The 21,448-nt window shown below is 38.5% G+C and overlaps 1 protein-coding gene and 1 long non-coding RNA gene across 2 annotated transcripts; one reads left to right on the top strand and one right to left on the bottom strand.

Moving 5' to 3' along the window:
* The first annotated feature begins 3,067 nt into the window (after positions 1-3,067).
* On the top strand, positions 3,068-3,685 carry LOC112341677. The gene is made up of 4 exons (XR_002990639.1): positions 3,068-3,240; positions 3,302-3,464; positions 3,516-3,575; positions 3,625-3,685. It is a non-coding gene; the product is annotated as an uncharacterized LOC112341677 (long non-coding RNA).
* Positions 3,686-9,078: 5,393 nt separating this feature from the next.
* Positions 9,079-11,679, bottom strand: LOC112341670. Its single transcript, XM_024662216.1, has 5 exons — positions 11,490-11,679; positions 10,138-11,396; positions 9,839-10,084; positions 9,255-9,784; positions 9,079-9,082 (listed from the first exon to the last, which is right to left on the bottom strand). Exons 1-5 carry the CDS (start codon positions 11,677-11,679, stop codon positions 9,079-9,081), a joined length of 2,229 nt encoding a protein of 742 aa, XP_024517984.1.
* Positions 11,680-21,448: the final 9,769 nt, after the last annotated feature.

The raw sequence follows: 21,448 nt of genomic DNA on the forward strand, positions 1-21,448 counted from the left end.
TTTTATTTATAAACTTTTTCCTTCTATATTTAAACTCCTATGAATTGTCTTTTAAATTATTCTTTTTGGTTGCTTATAATTTACCACCCTTCCTTACAAATTCATGCCCTCGTGAATTGAAGTTAAAAACTATAGCTTTCTCGAGAGCCCTACTCTCTTAACACTCTACCCCTCGAGTCGAGCCCAGCTAAACCTATTAAATATGAATTAACATGTGGTGTGATTCCTTTATTGAACCAATAAAGTCAAATTCAAGACTGCTCTAATATAAAATGTTAACTTTTGAATTTGGACTTCTCAAGAAGCCACCTAACTCAATACTATTCAAATCCAAAGACATTAAACCTCAATTTAGTACTATTCAAACCCAAGAACATTTAACCCCAACCCAATACTATTTAAACCCCCCAAGAACATTTAACCCCAACCCAATACTATTTAAACCCAACAACATTTAACCCTAACCTAGTACTATTCAAACCTAAAGACGTTTAACCTTAAGTATCCCAAAACCCTTAATTGATTAAAAAAAGGGGTGTACTTTTATTCATGGATCTTTTCGGCCTTTAAGAAAAAACCTTTATAAACTTTTTGTTGAGTTGTTCTTTTTGGTTACTTACATTAAATTTCATTTTTTTGGGCTTTTGTCATTGTCATACCCTAAACTTCAAACCCAAGATTAAACTTTATATTCTTGAGCTTTTGTCATTGTCATAATTTATATATATGAATATTGATATCTTCAAAAAAATTAACTTGTGAAGGCATCAACACCTTTTTTTCACTTTCAGAGCTTCTAATGGATGATTTGGACTTGTTTGCTATTAGATGAAGTTGGTTGGCCTTCTTCTAAATAATAATACTACTTGTGTACTTACACCTCTTATTTATTTTTTGTGTGTTGTGTGTCCTTACTTACACCTATAGCATAACTACAAAGGCTAATTTATTTTTATTAAAATGTATCCTTGAATAACATAAAATGAAACACTTTGAAGTATATGACCTTTTTATTAACCTAATTAATCAAATAGAAGTTTATAAATATAAACATAAGATTAAATGATTAGATGGTAAAATAAACTAGAATATACTAGGAAGTGTTTAGGAAAGTTTATACAATATAAAAAAGTTTAAAAATAATTAATAAAAATTAATATAAAAATAATAAAATGTTTATAAATTATAAATAATGAATAACAACCATTGGATGGTAGAATATCCTTAAATATCTAAGAATATTCTAAGTATTTCCACCCCTACAGGTTAACCATTAATCACTAAAATTAATTATTATTATAACTATTGAAGATTAGCTTTATATAAGAATTTTCCTAAGCTGGAATTATAATGACAAAACACATGGGAATCTTCACATAGTGCTTAAACATCCTTTTATGTTTAATATTAAATATGGTAACAACATTTTAAAAACACCAACGATTCCTCTTCGTGCTGGGCTCTTCATCAAAACTGCCATCTTGCTCGTTACTAGGTTTGTACACAAGATCAAAACACACAGCCCTACAAATAAAGCATAAAAAAAACTAATAATAAGAGCTTTAAAAAAACTTGGACTCTTACCCATATAAACATTGATGAACCTTTGGCACAAGCACCACCATCCTTTCAGATTTTTTGACTTTGGAAATCAAGTTACCCAATGCTTGATCGGTCATAAAGCCCAGAAAAGGCACACAATTAACCTCCCACAACTAGAAAATAAATACCTTCATTCATCCATTGCTTTATTGTCCATATTTTTTTCTCAAAGTTTTCTTCTCAATTGGCTTGCTGTCCTTTATAAACATTTTTGTTACTGTACATTATATTGAGCTTTATAAAGATTTTTTATACCTGTGTTTGCTCTCAATAAGTAAAAAGAAGTCCTACAGCTTGTTCTCAGCATCCACCAGCTGGAGATGGATGATGCTATTAGGTCTGTGGTTGCCAAACACCAACCCAATAAAACTGCTGACTGTTGTCTCTTAGGAAGGCCTGAAATACATCTGCTGTATGTATCTGATGAGTAGCACACAGCCGCGACGGGGACACGCGAATGGTTTTCAAGCTCTTCGACGAGATGCAAGATGAAGGCCTGCAACCAGACGGGATCGCACTTCTTTGCGTGCTCACGGCGTGCAGCCATGCGGGGCTTGTCCACCAAGCAAAGCGCTACTTCAAGGAGATGGAAGCGAGTATGGAGTTCGTCCCGGGGCCGAGCACTACCACTGCATGGTGGACGCTCTCGGCCGCGCAAACGAGCTGGAGGAAGCGGTGGAGATGGTGGAAGCCAGGCCTTGCGAGGCGAGTGGTGTTGCTTGGAGAACGGTGCTGGGCGCTTGCAAGAAGTGGAAGAATGCGGCGGTCGGGAGGCTTGCTTTCGATCGGCTGGTTGAAGTGGAGGCGAGGGACGAGGCGGGGTATTTGTTGATGGAGGCGATCTACGCGAGCAGTGGCATGAGGGAGGAGCAAGCTCAAGTCCAGGAGTTGAGAAGGAAGAACATACCAAAGAATATCCAGAGCAAAAACTTTAAGGTTGGGGATGCCAGGAGTCGAACCCGGGAATTCTTTTCAGGCTTGAAAATTTGGAAACCACTACACCCCCTTTAAGAGCTTGTGAAAGACAAACGCTTTCGGTTTTTTATATATGGCAAATATTAAAGAGAAAAATAAGAGACCGCGAGAAATTTTAAAAAGATGCCAGAATTATGCTATTTTGACACGTGGTCGTCTTCTATTTGCTGTTGGGAGAGGCTTTAAGCTCGTAGAGGGAAGAAGAGCCCCTTGCTTGCTAGGTTATCGCATTCTCTGTATGCGCTCTTCGCCTCCAACAGCTAGGGCGTCGAAATCCATCACCTTTGGCTCGCGCTCTTATAATCCGGCTTCCGGCCGCCAGCAGGTACTGTGATCGCGCTCGATCGATCCTTTCTCCGATGTCAAGCATTTCTAATCTTTCTGCTGCTGGTGCCAATGCAAAGATTTCGAGCGTGCGATGGAGCCTGGCAGTGGAGGAGACGAAGAAATTCTAGAAATCTCGGCAATGGTACGGTTCTATGTTATAATCCCTTTGCCGGCAGCGCTGTAGTGGATCTGTTCCACAGAACGATGAGCCACGACTAGCCGCGCAACCTCTCGAGGAGTTTCCTGTACAATGCAAATTTCTTTCCTAGGACTTATCTCGAAATCTGGCAATATTCTTTCACGCAGGGAAATGAGAGCCCAGCGCTCGAGCAACCGGTATGCTTTGACTCGATCTTCTTTTTAAAAGTCGTTAAAAGTTTCTTGTGCTAAATTCCAGGCCCCGCGAGCTCACAGCAAATTGGTACAAGCGTTGTTCTTGCCAAAAATGAGTCCGAGCGATATGTGTTTTGTAGCAAGGATTGGCGAGTCTATGTTGCTGGGCCTTATCATCTCTGGTAGCCCTCTGTGCTTCTGCGTGCTCTCGACAGTCCAAGGAAAAGGTTCGTTCACAGCTTTAGCTTACTTTGCTGATAGAAAGTTTTCTAATGCAGAATCTCCAAGACGACCAAGCTCACCAAGCTGACATTGATGACGACGACGCACTTGAATTGGTATGCTATTTTCCTAGTCCGGATCTTTAAGCTTTGAAATCGTGCTCAGGACATGCAGCCTCTCCGAGGGCTACCCTACATCGTGTCATGGTCGTTTATCCAGAAACTGGTCAACAGCACGTTTAAGTTGAAAGTGTATAATTTATAAATACAAGATTAATCTTACCACATATCAATCGTTAGATGGTATAAAGTAAAAGTTTATAAACTACAAATATAAAATTAATCTAAATGAATAACAACTACTAGATGGTAAAATATTCCAGAATATCCAAGCATATTAAAATATATTTACTCTCTTAAAAATTTGCTTAAGCAAACAAAAAATTTCAAAAGCAATTAGTTTAACTTTTTACCCTAAACCCTAAACTTCCATTTTCTTGGTTGTCATACTCTAAACTTCAAACCCAAGACTAAGTGTAAACCCAAGATTAAGTGTAAGTTTTTGAATTTGAACTTCCAAATTCAAACTTAAAAATATTTAACCCCAAATATCTTAAGACCCTTAATCAATTGAAAAAAAAAAAGTGCACTCTTATTTATAAACTTTTTCCCTCTATATTTAAACTTCTATGAATTGTCTTTTAAATTATTCTTTTTGGTTGCTTATAATCTACCACCCTTCCTTACAAATTCATGCCCTCATGAATTGAAGTTAAAAACTGTAGCTTTCTTGAAAGCCCTACTCTCTTAACACTCTACCCCTTGGGTCGAGCCCAACTAAACCTATTAAATATGAATTAACATGTGAGAACCCAGTGCTCGAGCAACCGGTATACTTTCAAAGATTTGACTCGATCTTCTCTTTAAGAGTCGTTAAAAGTTCCTTCTACAGAATTCCAGGCCCCGCGAGCTCACGACAAATTGGTACAAGCGTTGTTCTTGCAAAAAAATGAGTCCGAGCGATATGTGTTTTGTAGCAAGGATTGGCGAGTCTATGTTGCTGGGCGTTATCATCTCTGGTAACCTTGTGTGCTTCTGCGTGCTCTCGACAGTCCAAGGAAAAGGTTCGTTCACAGCTTTAGCTTACTTTGCTGATAGAAAGTTTTCTAATGCAGAATCTCCAAGACAACCAAGCTGACATTGAGGATGACGACGACGCACTTGAATTGGTATGCTATTTTGCTAGTCCGGATCTTTGCCTGCATTTAAGCTTTGAAATCGTGCTCAGGATATGCAGCCTCTCTGCATCGTGTCATGTTCGTTCATCCAGAAACTGGTCAACAGCACGGAGTGCACCGATGTGCCCATCTCGCTCAAGCGGAATCATTTCCTCACGGTGCAGAATCGCGGGACATACGCTCCCTACACCCGGTTTGCGGAAGCATATGAATGGTTGCGAATGTATCGTCCCGATCTCGGTAAGAGCTCACTGTTTCTTATGGAATTCTTTTCAGCTTGAGCATGATCACCAGGTAACATCAGTGACGAATTCGAACCAGCTGACGACCCAGCGGTGTGGAAGTTCCTGTGGCACGGCACCGAAACGAGGAACGTTGCTTCGATCATGGCGAACGGAATGCAGTCAACGCCCAGTTATGCGAGGCTCCACGCTAGCAATGACTCCAAGGACCACACGCTTGTGCTGTGTGCTACACTCTTCGCGCATAAGGTGGACGATGATCGTTTCACGGTGGACAGCGAGCGCCCATATCTCGTTCTTCCGCTAGCGGAGTGGCATCTTCGCCGCCAAGAGCTCCTGCCCTGCCAAATGTGCTAGCGGCAGAAAACATTAGAAAGAAGATAGACAAAGAAAAAAAGACAAGACCGATAGCCCAGAAAGAATTTTCTTTTCCTCGCTACTTCACCGGATTTCCGCGGACAAGCGCCATAAAAAAATCACTGTTGCAGAAGAAAGCTTTACTAACGAATCGCGGATCCCGACAACGATTCTTTGACCAATAAAAGTCAATGTAAGTCAACGGCTCTTTCTCGGGCTTGCTTATTCAGGAGTAATAAGTAATTTCCCCTTTTCGTCTCGACTCTGGCCGAGCTAGGGACCTGAGAGAAATGCGATGGAACGCGACAAGATCGGGCCATGGAGCAAGATCATTCTCATGCCAAGGTTGGTTTGTCAACTTTGGGTTGGGTTTGCTATTCCATCACCTTTCCTGATTGAAAGAAGAAAGAAATATTGGTGTAAGGCTAGCCTGCGGTTTTAATGTACACAAAGCCTTAAAAAAAAGATCAAGTTTGATTTATCAGTGTGCAAGCTTTTTCCGAATGGCTCAGAACCAAGTTAAAAATCCAGCGTTTGCATGCAGCAACAATTGCGAGATGTTGGAGATGAAGATTGTGACAACTAGAGTTTGTCAATCAGGACCAATGCTTATGGAATGTGGTCACCATTCTTGGCTGGAGGTAGCACTTACTCTTTTCAGCTTGCAAGGAATTGACAAGTTTTATAAGAGCTGGACAGTTTGGAAATTTAATTACAAATTTGACAATACTTAATAATAATTTTACTTTAATTTGACAACCAAAACAGTTTACTTGTAATAGTGCTATTCTTGTTTATCAAGTTGCTCAATGTATAGTTCATTAAAAATTCTCAAATTTTTGCAAAGAAGAAAAGTTTATATGAAGATGAATGAGTATTATGGCCATAAAAGATAAACCACATTTTTATCCAATGATCATATGCCAAAAATAATTTTTTTTAAAGAATTCTAAATTTATATTTAACTAGTGATTTTGTATTATACTCCACAATAAACTATTTGAGTAAACATCTCTTTAAATAACAAAATAACTTTAAAGTAACCATATTATAATATTTAGGATGAGATCAATGTGATAAATCTCAAATGGTAGCTCTTAGGAGTTAATGGGTCAATAAGACAAATCTCAACTTTGATGGTTTTATTAGCTATCATAAAGCTCAACTCATTGTACAAGGCTATGAACAAACAATATGGTGTGGATTATCTTAATGGGAACCATGGGAAAGAATCCAAAAGGTAAAATTAGGCTAAGAACACTAATGTGTTGAGGGCTAACGAATTGTGGGAAAGACAAGGTGTTTCCAAGGATGGATTCCCAATTGCTACTTATGAAGATGATAAGTGTTAAAATTTTGTTTAGAATCACTTTAAAAAATAAACATACATGATAGACATGATTTCTTTGTCCATTGCTTGCTTCCATTGAAATAGACAAGGATTGGAGAATTTTCAATAGGTTATGAATGAAATACTTCAGTATATCAAATTTTCCAGATATAATTAAGTGTTGTTCTTAATGCCAAAATATGAGCAGCAAAGCAACCTATTGGCAAGTCTATGTTGCTTTATCATCTCTGGTACAACCTTTAGCTTACATTGCTGATAGAAAGTTTGTAGACTCTACAAAACAAAAGCTTATGAAGCTGACACATTTGAATTGGTATGGTATTTTCTTAGTATGTCTCCTTCATTTCCAGCTCAGGAAATGCCTCTAAGTCTTCTGTACATCATGCTTTCTCATTTTTCCAGAACAACATGATATGCATGGCTTGCTCAAGAAGAATCCTTTGCTCATAGTGCAAATGCATCTAGTTTGCATATGAATCGATGTGAAAGGATCATCCCAATCTCGGTAAGAGAAGTCAATGCTTCTCATGAATTACAAGGGAGCTCTCAAAGTTTCCAGGCTCATAGTATCAAGCTCAATGATTTTGGCTATTATCAATTATTGATACTTGTGTTATTATAGGGGATTTGCTACAAGCCAAGTCTCTTAGATTGTGGGAGATGCTAGCAAGCAAGAACACCATAGAAACCCATTAATCTCCATATATGTCCAGTATAGAGACTCCATACTAGTGTTCCAAGATCCATGGGTGAAGCCATCATAATATTGTATCCTAGAACTTGATCCTCTCTTACTATGCTCAGAATGAAAAAAGTAAAGTGTCTTTGGAAATGTTTTGGGAGATAAGGTTAAATGGATTTTGTTAACCAAATGTAAATAACTAAAGGGATGAAATACGATCCATAAGGGTTTAAATATAAAAGGAAAAGACCCATGAATAAGAGTGCACCCTTTTTTCAAATCAGTTAAGGGTCTTGGGATATTTGGGGTTAAATATCTTTAGGTTTGAATAATATTAGGTTGGGTGACTTCCTAGGAAGTTTAAATTTAGGAGTTTACATTTGGTATAAAAAAAAAGTCTTGAGTCTGACTCTATTGGTTAGGTAAGGGAATCACATTATATGTTGATTTGACATTTAGCAAACCTGAGGGGTAGGGTGTCAAGAGAGTGAGGCTCTTAGAAGAGTTGCAGCTTTTAGTTTCCAAAACAACCAAAAAGAACAACTCGAAAGAAGTTCTATAAAAGTTCAAATATAAAGAGAAAGGGCCCATGAATAAAAATGCACCTTCTTTTTCAATCAATTAAGAGTCTTGGGATACTTGGGGTTAAATATCCTTGAGTTTGAATAGTACTAGGCTGGATGACCTCCTGGGCAGTCCAAATTTAAAAGTTTACACCAAACACCATCACCTTTAGCACTTTATATCTCAAGTGGCTATATTTCATCTCAATAGGGTGCATTATTCCATGAGACTAACATATTCTTCGCTCGCATTTAAAGCTCTAGGTGTTCCATTCCATTCTTTAGTGTCCTATTTCCTTTTCTCTTCCCATTCACCACACGTGAACATGGTACCCTAACCCTAAGTTTGGCAAGTTTTTGGCTAATATAAATTAACTACAGGTGATTTTGTTTAATCAATCACATAAATATGTCAGATTTGGATTGTGCTATGGATATTGTTCAGTTGTCAATTACGTTTTGCATGCAGCAACACTTAGTTTTCTTAATAGTAGTGTTATTCTTATTTATTAATCCAATTAATCAAATGGAAGTTTATAATTATAAACATATTTATAATTTACACAAGATTAATGTTATCAAATATCAATGATTAGATGGTAGAACAAACTAGAATATACTAGGAAGTGTTTAGGAAAGTTTATAAATTAAAAAATGTTTATAAATTATAAATATAAGATTAATCTAAATTGGATGGTAGAATATCTTTGAATATCCTTAAATATTTTAACTTTTCTTGAGAAAACTAATAATTACTGGAACTAATTATTATTATAGCGATAAAAAAAATTTAAGCTGGAATTATAATTACAAAACACAAGAGTAGTGTTTAACAATGTCAAAACATCCTTTTATGTTTAATATTATTGGTAAACGAGTAAATATGGAAACAGCATTTTAAAAACACCAACGACTCCTCTTAGTGCTGGGCTCTTCATCAAAACTGTCATCTTGCTCATTACTAGGTTTGTACATGAGATCAAAACACACAGCACCTAATAAACCTACAAATAAAACATAAAATACTAATAATAAAAGCATTAAAATAACTTACCAAATGGACTTTGCATTGGATACCCATATAAACATTGATGAACCTTTGGCACAAGCACCACCATCCTTTCAGATTTTTTGACTTTGGAAATCAAGTTACCCAATGCTCGGTCATAAAGACCATGGCGTAATTCTCACCTGAAAAGACACACAATTAACCTCCCACAACTAGAAAATAAATACCTTCATTCATCCATTGCTTTATTGTCCATATTTTTTTCTCAAAGTTTTCTTCCCAATTGGCTTGCTGCCCTTCATAAACATCCCTATTACAGTACATTATAGTGAGCTTTATAAAGATTTTTTATACCTGTGTTTGCTCTCAATAAATAAAAAGAAGTCCTGCAGCATGTCCTCAGCATCCACCAGCTGTAGATGGATGAAGCTATCAGGTCCGTGGTTGCCAACACCAACCCAATAAAACTGCTGACTGTTGTCTCTTAGGAAGGCCTGAAATACATCTGCTGTATGTATCTGATGAGGCTGATGTGTCAGATGTCCAAACTTTGCACCAGCTGGCAGCTGGAACTTCAAAGCTTGCATAGTTGCAGGAATGCAGAAATTGGAGGGAAGAATTTCTTCAAGTCTAAACTCAAATACTATTCCCTTCCCCTCACAATCATGAAAAAGCCACAACATATAGATCATCAACACAATGGACATCAGATCAGATACCTCCTTGTTTTTGGGATTAGAGATTAGTTTAGGTAGACACAAATCCTGGAGCTCTGCCACATGTAGGTTCTCGACGAGATGGTAAATGAGGAGTGGAGAGAACATGATGGAGAAAGCAGCATCTTCATCTCTTGATAATTTAATCTTCTCGTTAGATGGCAGCTCCTGTAATTGACAACCATAAGTTCTGACATAAACTCTGAAATATCAAAATAGTACCTCGTTGTGTAAGAGTCCAACTAAACCGCAAGACTCTAAAGACCCCCAGTTATCTTTATATCTGCTACCTGGCCAGACTAGTTCTTCCCGACGGATCAGGGTCCCCAGCAGCGCAACATAAAAAGCTCGTAACACCAACAAATACTTCTCGTCCTTAAGGTACTGATAATAAAAACCACGTTTGATATTACCCCAGGCAGTCGTTATTGTGTTACGGAGATCGATTTGAGTGAGATCTTGATTCACCTGTAACAAACATAGAAATTTTCTCGTCACATCAAGATAAAAGACAAGGAAACCTTTTCATAGAACTTCGAAGCATCCAAATAAAGGTGGTCAGGCATCAACCCTCTCAAAAGGTGATCAAGCATGCGAGGATTCCCTCCTGATAACTTTATCAGGTTCCTTAGTCCGTCCTTGAGCTCAAATGGTTTCTCCATGTCCAGAGTATTTCCTAGTCTTGTAAGGAAGATTTTTGTAACTCTGACCACCTCGTGCTCTTTCAAAGGCCTGATAGGTATAAAAATACTTAGAGCCTTCTCCGTTGATGTGTAGCGCATTGTGGCCCCGGCAAATTCGGTCGTTGCTGCTGTAAGTATAGGAAACGTCAGGCCACCTCGGTTATCTTTGATATGTTGAACGTAGGCCGAGAAAGCATCATGAATCCAGGACAATGCGGGTGGGCAGCCGGGCTCAGGTTGGGCCTTGTTGACGTCATCAAAAAACCAAGATAGGAAAATTCGCTTATCCGCAGGAATCTTAAGACCAGTTCGAATGAAGTCGATCACATTTCCCAAAGTCAGCACATTCCTCAGGCCTGGAAATTTGTCATCCAACTGCCTGAGAAAGCGGCCATAACTAGTAGTGTTCATTGGACAAAGAGCTGCATGAAAGCACCGAAGGGCCAAAACCTGTTCTGGTGCCAGGCCGTCCTCCAGGAAAGTTACATCCCCTGCCCTCGTAGTTTCAACCGAATGATACATTGTAAGATCTTTGCCGGTCTCCAACACGTTGTTCACCATTTCTTTGAACTGCTTCACAAACCCTTTGTGGCCTAGCTGATCCTCTAGAAGGCCATCTATATCCCCTGTTTTTGTGTCCCTCTCCCACGCTTCTCTGAGAAGAGCTGAGAGGCATGTCCCGACAGTTGTTTTACCTGCGCCAGGAAATCCGATGAGCATCAACAAGAAATCTTTTCGTTCAATATCCGAGGTATTGGCCGTCGTGTTCATGAAAGTTCCAAACACCCGTGCAGCGGCTGCCATGAGATGCTGAATCGTCTCCTCCCTTCCGACCAAAGTAAAATAATCTCCCAAATCCGTACGTAAACACGGCTGCCCACCGTTGTCCAGAAGAGGCAACTTGCAGGTTGGCACCCTCGTCTCAGGCATCCGGTGAAAACACCTTGCGCGCTGCAGTTTTTCTCCGTATACATCCAGCAACTTCGACACTACTACAACACAAACCGATCCAAAACGAACTAGCAAGCCAGACAGTCGCCAGACAGACAAGAGCAAGTGCTTACCTGCCGCAGTTTGAAGTGCCATCGCCAGGGTCGCTGAAACAGAAATATGAACTTGTCAAGCCACAAAACAGCCAGACAATCCTAGAGGAGGCAAAAGCAGCCAGCCCACAAAGGTCAACCACTTACTCTTAATATCCCACGGCTTTACATCCTGCAACTGCTCCTCTTCGTTTCGCAGGCGCTTCTTTTCCTCCCGCAGCTGCTTCTTTTCCTCCCACAGCCGCTTCCTCTTCTCGGTATCTTTTTCCTTTTCGATTTGTTTCTGGACTGCTTCGATTTTCTCCTCGACGCTCGCAATCGCCATGCCGGATGCCATGCCTACCAAAAACCCTAATTGGCTCCTTGGAAAGTCATTTTTGTGACCTAAGTAATTAGTTCTTGATCAAATAAATTGTCCTCTTTGAAACTAAACAGATCTAATAAGGATTCTGAGTCATATTCAACAATTTTGAAAACTTGATTTATAATGAAGTACCAAGCCAATCAACCTGAACCATGTAATTGGATCAAGTGATTTATACTTTTGTAATGCTATTGTCAGAGGCCAAAGATTTAAGAATTTTTTAAATAAATGTTAGGGATCTTTGTTGATCGCAAACAAGCTGAGAAATTTAACTTTGTAAAAGAAATAAAAGAAGAAACTTTCCAGATAATAGATAAAAAATAGAGTGCAAGCATGGGAGTTGAATTCAACAAGCACTATTATAAGCACAAAGCCATGAACACTTGAAGATAATAAAATATTTATTTCCTATTGAATGCTTAGCTAAAAGATGTGAACCTTATGTTGATCAAACAGAAGCTCCAAGAGCACACTAGCTTATCTTGTTCTCTTGAAATTGATATATTTACCAAGTTATTTAACATTTGCAATTAGTCCACAAAGTTTAGCAATTACTCTGTGATTTTGTGGATGGATGGATGGTGTTACAATGAATTTCCAAAGGTTACTATTCCTACCTAACCTTATAAGTGTCCCTCAATTTTATTTATTTCAAGTGAACCAAATGGATTCACACCTCTTAGTGATAGTGAATGCAAATTTGCCCCACACTAAATATCAATATGGGACATATAGAGCATTCGGAATATTTTGATTTCTAGAATATTCTTTTTTCTTTATATAAAAGCTCTGCAAGTGAGCAAGGGCAAAAGAAAGGCAATTGGAAAGAGCTTGAGTTTGTGATGGAGGCATGAAAAACTTATGTTAGAGAGATAAAGACCCTCATCTCCTAACAAATGGTGAACCTAACATAACAAACTAGTGTAGCTTTTTTTTTGGAGATTGATATAAATTACTTGATGGGTAAAGAGATTTTTTGGGGTTCTAGTGGCTAATTCATGTTTGAGGGATCATTGAGATTAATAAGAGCTCCCTCTTGCACAAATTTGAAGCACAAAATTATAAATCTAAAGCTTTTTTTTATTTCACTCAGTTTCAAAAAAATTTATGGTGATAGAAGCATTCATTTTGATTGTGCCTTATTTAGTTTGAAGTGGTTTCTAAGAATCAAACCGCATATAAACATTTTTCTTTTGTATTCTCCTCTATCTTCACCACTTATTTTTGGAGGTTACAGATTTGAAGAATTGCTTGTATGGGTATTTAGATTTGGTCATAAAGATTCCAAAGAGTGCTTTTTTGATGAGCAGAGTGTAAAAAGTTGAAAGATCTTTCACTTTTTTTCACTCTTTTCTCTTTTATTTTCACAATTGAGTTTTATAGCTTTAAGAGTGAAATTTCTTAAGCATTCTTTGAAATTTTTTTGTGAGTCTCTCCTTTGCTTGTTAGCATTCATAGGAGTCCTTTCTTGCAAGGGAATTCACATAGAATTGTGTGTTTTGGTGTTATTTATGTCATACACTCCACAACTACAAATTTGAGGGGTTTGTTCTTTTTTGTTTCATCACCATTTCCATCTTTCTTGAGCATCTTAGATAGATATCCTCCAAAACTTTCTACCATATGCTTGCATATGAGATTTGACGCCAATTTAAGGAGTTTGGCTTGTGTTTATCTATTTTAAGTATATAAAGTGGTTTTGGCCATTTTCACTCTTTTTCACAGATGTCTCTTTTTGTGGTCATAGTTGGGCTTTCTGACGCATTCATACTCAAAATTTTTGGTGCTGCAGAGCTTGAGATATTCATGTTTTTATCTCTACAAGCTTGTGGACATAAGCACCACTTTGGGCCTTTCAAACATCTTTCAATTTATGTGACTCTCTTCTCCTTAGTCTATAAGATTGTTCTAGTGGAGCTCCATCACTTGCACTATCTTTGTGCCATGCTATAGACTTCCAACTTTCCAACACAGCCAAGCTTCATGCTTATGACATGGAGATCCTTGCCCTTGACAAGCAGTGTAGGGCCGTAGTTAAGCATCTTTTTGCTACAAAGCACAAGCTCATGGTGACCATTAACTCCAAAGTTTCTAGTTCAATCTTCTTTTCTCCTAGGAAGCTCATTTTTCTCAAAGAGCTCACTCCCTTCTCTAAGTTCTTTCCATGGTGGCTTGGCCTCTACTTCATCCAATGCCAGGTGGAGGGTGGTTCCTACATGCTCACAGATGAGACTAGTTGTGAGCTTCCATATGCTCACAATTATCACCACCTCAAAGCAATCATGTGGAGATTTCTTTCCTTTTTCTTTCTCTTTCCTTTTCTCCACTTTTTTCACCTCTCCTCTTCTATTTTCAAGCTTTGTTACCTTAGACTATGAGTTCCAGATTGGGTTTTAGCCATGAGGTTGCATCAACTCATTTTGTATGTGAGCTCTACAGTTTCTTGGTGAGTCCTCACCTGTTTTTGGGATCCATCACCTTTGCTTCATTTAACTATTCATCACCACAACCACTCAAAATTGAGTGAAAACAACTGAAACCACTCTTTGTACTCAAATAAATGAGTATAAGTGGTGAATTGCTCCAAAATCCACAAACTTGCATCAAATCTTGCATGCAAACACATGGTAGAAAGCTTTAGAAAATATCCTTGCAATACACTCAAAAACAAATGATGAAACTTTTCATAAGTGTATAATATATAAGATAAGCAGCACCAAAACTCACAATTCTTTATGAATTCCTTTGCAAATAAAGCATGTCCTTGTGTTAGGCCATCAGTATGCCGAAATAGCGCCAGACTCCGTTTGGCTCCGTTTTGCATACTGGTCCTAGCATTGGGATGCTAGTTGTTTTAGGACTGTTCCAAGTCGCTCTAGGCTCCTGTCCCTTCACTCCTTGGGCTGTATGCTCGGGAGTTGCTCCGTGGTTCGGTTCTGTCATTCTTTGGCTCCATGCTTGGGAGGACTCCTATGAAAGCTAGGAAGCAAAGGAAAGACCCACAAAAGAAATTTCAAAGAATACTCAGAAACTTTCACTTTCAAAACTCTAGAACTGAATCATGAAAAAAGGTGAAAGATCTCTCAACTTCTTTCATCAAAAAGCATTCTTTAGAATCCTCATGACCAAATCTAAACACCTACACAAGCAATTCTTCAAATCCATGCCAAAATCTTAAACCTCCAAATTTAATTGGTGAAAATAGAGGAGAATGCAAAAGAAAAATGTTTGTATGCAACTTGATTCTTTATGAAATCAGCTCATTTTAAATAGGAGGAGAAGCCACTTTGACCCAAATAAAGTGCAATCAAAATGGATGCTTTTATCACCATAAATCTGTTTAAAACTGAGCGAAATATAATAAGAACACTAGATGTATGATCCTAAGAGTTCCTACAAAGTTAGATGAATCCACATTGTAGCCACCTTTAAAGTAAGGTTGTAGGGTTGTGATTACGTGAAGGGGAGGTCCTCAGTTACAATATTTAAGGATCGATGACTTGTTGTGACAAGTAAGTTGAGTGTCTCTCTAGCTGTAGCACAAGTTGCTAGCTAGGCTCCTAGAAACTAACTACTTGAAACTGGTGTAGTGGAAACCTGAGTAGGAGAACTCATATTGAGATAAAGGTGGGTGACACCCAGGTGTCCAAGTATGGCCCCTCTCATGTTGTACATGCCTGTGTTTGCTTGGTAGATGGGACGAAGGAAAGGTAAGACACTTTGTTTGGAAATGCAACTTGTGTGGCATGGAAGTCATGGCAGACCCAATGGCAACTTGGGTGTGGTCCAAAGGAGGACACACTATGGAAGTTTAAATTTCATTGATCTCAATAGGGAAAAATAGTTTAGTCTTGTAAAGTTTGGTTGGCTTCATCCAAAGTTGGTTTTGTAGAGACTCAAACTGAGTGGAAGGGTGGTGTTGTCACATTAAACTTTCTCAACTTTTGCTCAAGCTTGCAAGAGCTAGCAAATACAAGTTTAGAAGTCAGAGTAGTTAGAGTCGACACAGTTATTACTTACAAGATTATTCACTTCAGTTTGCACATTATTCTTTGATCGCTCCATTCTTTTCTAAGCTTTTTCTATTTCATGTAAGGTAGGGGTCCTATTAAGGGCCAATTATGTACCAATTAGATCTTTTTCCATTTCTAGTTGTAATGGAATCACTCAAGTCTCAATGGGACTTATCACTAGATCTCGAGGCACCTATTCTTGTCCAATGATCTCTCTCTTAGTTGCTTAGAGCTAGTGTAGTTGTGTCAGACTAAGACTTAAGGTTGGCTAGTAACCTCCGCATGGCCTTAAGACTTGGCAAGATTTGGCCAAGTCAGAACAAGGCATTTGCTACGAGGGCATTTGCTGAAGAGGTCTTAAACCATGAGTGCATGAGCCTTTGGCATGACTCGAACCTTGAACCGGGATTTATTCTATAATTTAGGGCATGTAAGTGCTTATAGAATAAATCCCGGAGGAGCAAGAAATGCTCTTGGTCACTTTCTTGTAGAATGTAATGATGGAGTTCTCCACGAACAAAAGAAAGCTTTTGATGCCGTGGGTGAATTGAAGACCAGGGTAAATACTGGTACTAATTAAGGGCTTTCTGGAGGCACACAATGTGTGACAAGCTCAGTAGACTTGCATTGGATCAATCGAAGCTGATAGTCACCCTCACACACTTGCAAACCCAAACATGGGGATTAGGCTTGCTAATGCAACCCTAACAAAACTGACTTGATCATGGTATAGCATGGTTTACCATACTCAACTCAGTCACATGATCAATGGGAGTGATCCCGCCACTCTATGATGGACTACAATCTTCAAGTGGGACTAGGATGGTTCCATCACAACCACCTGGTAAGTGGTTTTGTGGTTAGTGTATAGAATCTGATAAAAAAGGTCTAAGGTTCAAGTCATGCCAAAGGCTTGTGCACCCATGTGGTAATGTTCTTACTAAACAAACAAACTCAGTAGACTTGTAGTAGAGTCACCCACATTTGTAAACCCTAAACTCTAAAGCCCACTAGGGGTTATATCATAACTTCCAAGTCAAGTGCTTCAAAATCTTGATGACAATAAAGGTTATATCATAACTTCCAAGTCAAGTGCTTCAAAATCTTGATGACAATAATCAAGTGCTTCAAAATCTTGATGACAATAAAGGTTATATCATAACTTCCAAGTCAAGTGCTTCATCTTGATGACAATAAAATAAGTCATCTAACCGAGGTTGTAAACCCTAAACTCTAAAGCCCACTAGGGGTTATATCATAACTTCCAAGTCAAGTGCTTCAAAATCTTGATGACAATAAAATAAGTCATCTAACCGAGGTTTTAAGATTGCATGTGATTGTGATGGTTGAACCTCATAATTAATTATAGTCCGGTTATTTTTTCTCCTTGTTTTGAGAGTCACCCACATTTGTAAACCCTAAACTCTAAAGCCCACTAGGGGTTATATCATAACTTCCAAGTCAAGTGCTTCAAAATCTTGATGACAATAAAATAAGTCATCTAACCGAGGTTTTAAGATTGCATGTGATTGTGATGGTTGAACCTCATAATTAATTATAGTCCGGTTATTTTTTCTCCTTATTTTAACATAATAATAATTACACCAAGTTAAAAAAAGCCCAATCACTATGTCCTTCATCTCTGACAACAAAATACTATATAGCTGGATTTAAAGAGGATTGTATTAAAATTTGCAAGTATTGTCCTTATCAAATTTTATTTGAAAGTTGTTAATATTTCTTGATTTAACAATCGCACCATTGATTAGCTTTTTGTATGCATGGTTTCGAATAAAACCATGATATTTGCAATAACTAATAAACCAGTACCTTCCATAAACCTTAGTAATAAATTGATGAATTGCCTAATCCATCATTTAATTATGAGTATGTATTTTTTTCAGATGAGAGTATAGCTTTTATATTTGCATGGAATACCTCAATTGAACTATTTGTCTCCTTGGTAGCATGAGGGAAATTTTGAGTAGCAACAACCCACATTTCTATCAAATATAAATTAAAATAAATTATTAAAATCAAAATATTAATTCACTTATCAACTTTGTCCTTCCATTCATCTTGAAAATACTTGATAAAAGCTACTTCTTTTTGAAAATCCATTTCAAAATATTCAATAAGTTGTTTAATCTCAGCTTGTATAATATTATCATTGTGAAAAGCTGCGTGAATTAAATAATACATAATATCTCCAAGACATTTTTATATTTCTATCCTAATATCCCAAGATTTCACCTTATGAATAATATGTTTGAGCCAATTCATCCTTACATGCTAAATACATAATAAAATTTGACAATCAACTGTATCTTTATTAAAAAAAAGTTGTGATAATGATTGATGGTGTTAAAGTAGAGATTAATGCTATAAGGTAATTAATTTGATATGATATAATTTAATCTAGCATGTGTTCTAAAACTCGTTTTTAAAGAGCTATTATCCAATTCTTTATATGTTTTCCTTTCTCACTAAAAGTTAAAATTCATACAATTGAAATACCATTTCTATAATAACAAAAAACAAGCATAGTGTATAATGGGAACTGTAAACTATTAAATATTATTCACTTAAAAATAAATGAAAATTTTACCTTATAGCAATTAGTTGCAAAAGTTGTATCAAGACTCAACAAATTATTATTTGCAAAATCCACCATCTTTTGTAGTTGCCAAGTTGTGTGAATTTCTATGGTAAAATAGGAAAAATACTTTCTCAGGATTTGTGTTCTTCCAAATACATACACTCTATACATCATTCTTATGTAGTCAATAAATTGAAAGCAAATACTTTCTATACAGATTGTTGATATCTTACATAGTTAGAAAATCATCTTGACAAGGAGGTTCACGAGCTGATTTATTTCTTCCCACAATTTGTATATGCTTATTATAAATTTGATTTGATATGAAATCCTGCTAGATCATATGAATCACCTAATGTCGAATATTTGCTGGAAGCTTCTAAAAAAGTAATGACTTTCCTCCACTTAGTTCAAGTTGACCATGATAAGGAATCCCATTCTTATCACAATGCTCTCTATGATAATACATAATCTGCACATAATCAAGCCATTGTAAAACTGTTTGACCAAAAAATTGCAAAGGCAACCTTGCTTGTTAGAACTTTGACTTGGTCTACTTCCAAGTCCTGACTTTAGTGTAGATTCAGCAATTGTAGAGGATGTTTCACAAGCATCTTGTTTTCCATATTCACACCAATATCTATGTCAAGAAGTTAGTAATTATATTCTGTTAAGAAAATATACTTGATTAATGATAAAAAGCTTGTGTTTTTGTAAATGTCCAGATCACAATTTTTGTTGGAAAATCACCAAAAATACACTCTATCACCCCTTCTCCTTTCACCATTTAAAAACTTATTCACATCCTTCTATAATATATACAACGAAAAATAAATGAAAGTGAAAAAAGAAAACTAATAGGAGTTATAATTTCATTTGATTTAATCTAAATCATCTGCACAAAAATAATCTTTTTCATGGAATTCTTACACCTCATCAAGCCATAGGGGATCTTGAATGATTTTGAATCAATATGAAGTTGAATTGATTATTTACCTCTAGAAATTGGGAACAAAGCAAGTGTGAATGGAAACATTTTTAGGTCAATTATGGCTAGTTGTGCCCACCAGGGTCATAGGCGCCATTGCGAGTCATAGTGGGGTTGTGGGCAAGGATTGCCAAGGTACAACTAGGAGTTGAATTTGCAGAAGAAGATTTGCAGAACCCTAAAACGTGGTTTAGCCTTTAACCCACATTAGACTGTATCCGTACTTGTGTGAGGTGGATTGTCAGAGTCTCATCATGAGACTCCAGTTGCTGGGCACTTTGGCATTATGAAAACAGTGGAATTGGTCGGTGGCCTCATCTTTGTCAGTCTATGGAAGAGTTTATCCACACCTGCGACATTTGCGCCTGGTCCGAGTTTCCTCAACACCATCTGTATGGTCTTCTTCAACCACTTCCAGCTCCAACTATGCCCTGGTCTTGCATCTCAATGGACTTTGTGACTGATCTTCCACCAGTTCAAGGAGTTGTTGGTACTCCAAATCTAATGTTGAACTATGAATTTGCCAGATCTTCAAAGTTACATCATTGGCTGAAAGAGGTACGCATGTGAACAGAGCAAAATTCAATTGACCTCCTTACCTTGGTCTAGCTTGGAAGGAACAACATATATGCCCAGCAATTTTAGCACATGGATTTGCTTAAGGCAACGATTGGGGACAATCGTGGCAGCGAACCAAAGTAGCCGCTGAAGCAAGTCACAGTACCTGTCACTGAAGCGAGTTGTACCTGTCAATCATATCCATGAGTATATAGGCCGAATTAGGTCAACAAACCTTATGGTCCTGGGCCGCGACTTGGTCCCGATGGCGGCGACAATGGAGGTGGGGAGCTGGTTCAATACCCCTGCTATGTCCAACAAGGATAGAGTGTGGATTCGTGAGTGCTATAGCGACGTCTACACCGACATCAGGGAGCTCGCGAGCGTGGGCAAGCGCTACATCCACATCTCGGGGGACCCCGGAATCGGCAAGTCGTGTTTTCTGTGGTACGTTCTCAGGAGGCTCCTCGACGATGGAGAGACGGCCGTCATAGTAGAGCTCCTCGTAGGAATCACCGTGAATACTTTCGTCTTCAAGCAGGATGGGAGTTGCGACGCGGAAGATTCACCGGATTACAACCGCCCGGGGGTCTGGCTTCTTACTGATGAGGCATTTGTTGGGCACAGGGTTTGGAACGGAACCACGGTCTTGTTCGCGTCACCCGAGAAAGATAAGTGGATACAAGCAGAAAAGACTATGCAGGAACGCAAGTTCACGACGCTTTACATGCCGCCTTGGTCTGTCGACGAGTTGCAGGCCGTCTATTTTTCAGATCCCGAGAATGAAGGCGAATACATGGAGTTCTGGGCGAAGTATTACGTTGCCGGGCCAATCATAAGGCACTACGTCACGCCTTTGATAAAGGTCCTCAGCGAGAAACTCACGGCCGTCGAGAAAGTTGTGGATGGCGGGGTGCTGAACGCGACATTATTGAAGGCACACGAGATCTTCGTTTCCTGGCCAACTCTCGACTTCACCCGCGTGGACCATTTCTCCTTTGCTTCGGAGTGGGCAGCGGATTGTTTTGCAATCGCATGCTTCAATGGTCAGATCAAGAACTGGATCGCGTCCACTTTATTTTTGGCAGCGAACCGTTCATTGCGGAGTGCAGCTGGAGTTCTGTTCGAACGTGTTGCTCATTATCGACTCTCGATGGGTGGTGACTTTTGTAGCATTGACGATCCGACCAGAAAGCTTCATTTGGAGAAGCAGGAAGTGAAGTATTTCTCCGGTAACAGTCTTGATCTGCAAATACCTGGCCTCTACTACTTACAACCCAGCAGCACGTCATTCCCTGTGATAGACTCAGTGTATCCTCCACTCGTCCTTTTCCAGATCTCTATTGCCACGAAGCAGAGACCAATGAAGAAGTGTGACTACGATGCCTTGTGCTCTTCTTTGATGGCATTCAGAAACGAGCACTCTGATATTCCGTCGGGCCTGGAAGGTGTGCCGGAGCCGAACCGAGTGCACGCTATTCTAGTGAAGATGGAGGGTGACAATGCAAAGCATTCGCAACGCCTGTGCATGGTGGAAGACGCTCCGGAAGACGCTCCAGCGAATGAAACGGCTCCTCGCCGGTC

The sequence above is a fragment of the Selaginella moellendorffii genome, unplaced genomic scaffold (assembly GCF_000143415.4).
Source record: "Selaginella moellendorffii unplaced genomic scaffold, v1.0 SELMOscaffold_88, whole genome shotgun sequence".
Lineage (NCBI taxonomy): Eukaryota > Viridiplantae > Streptophyta > Lycopodiopsida > Selaginellales > Selaginellaceae > Selaginella > Selaginella moellendorffii.

Coding starts and splice junctions, on each gene's coding strand:
- LOC112341670 (XM_024662216.1), bottom strand. CDS start 11,679: ATGGCATCCGGCATGGCGATTGCGAGCGTCGAGGAGAAAATCGAAGCA. Junction 11,397..11,489: donor AAAGCCGTGGGATATTAAGA/GTAAGTGGTTGA, acceptor TTTCTGTTTCAG/CGACCCTGGCGATGGCACTT. Junction 9,785..9,838: donor TTGGACTCTTACACAACGAG/GTACTATTTTGA, acceptor TGTCAATTACAG/GAGCTGCCATCTAACGAGAA.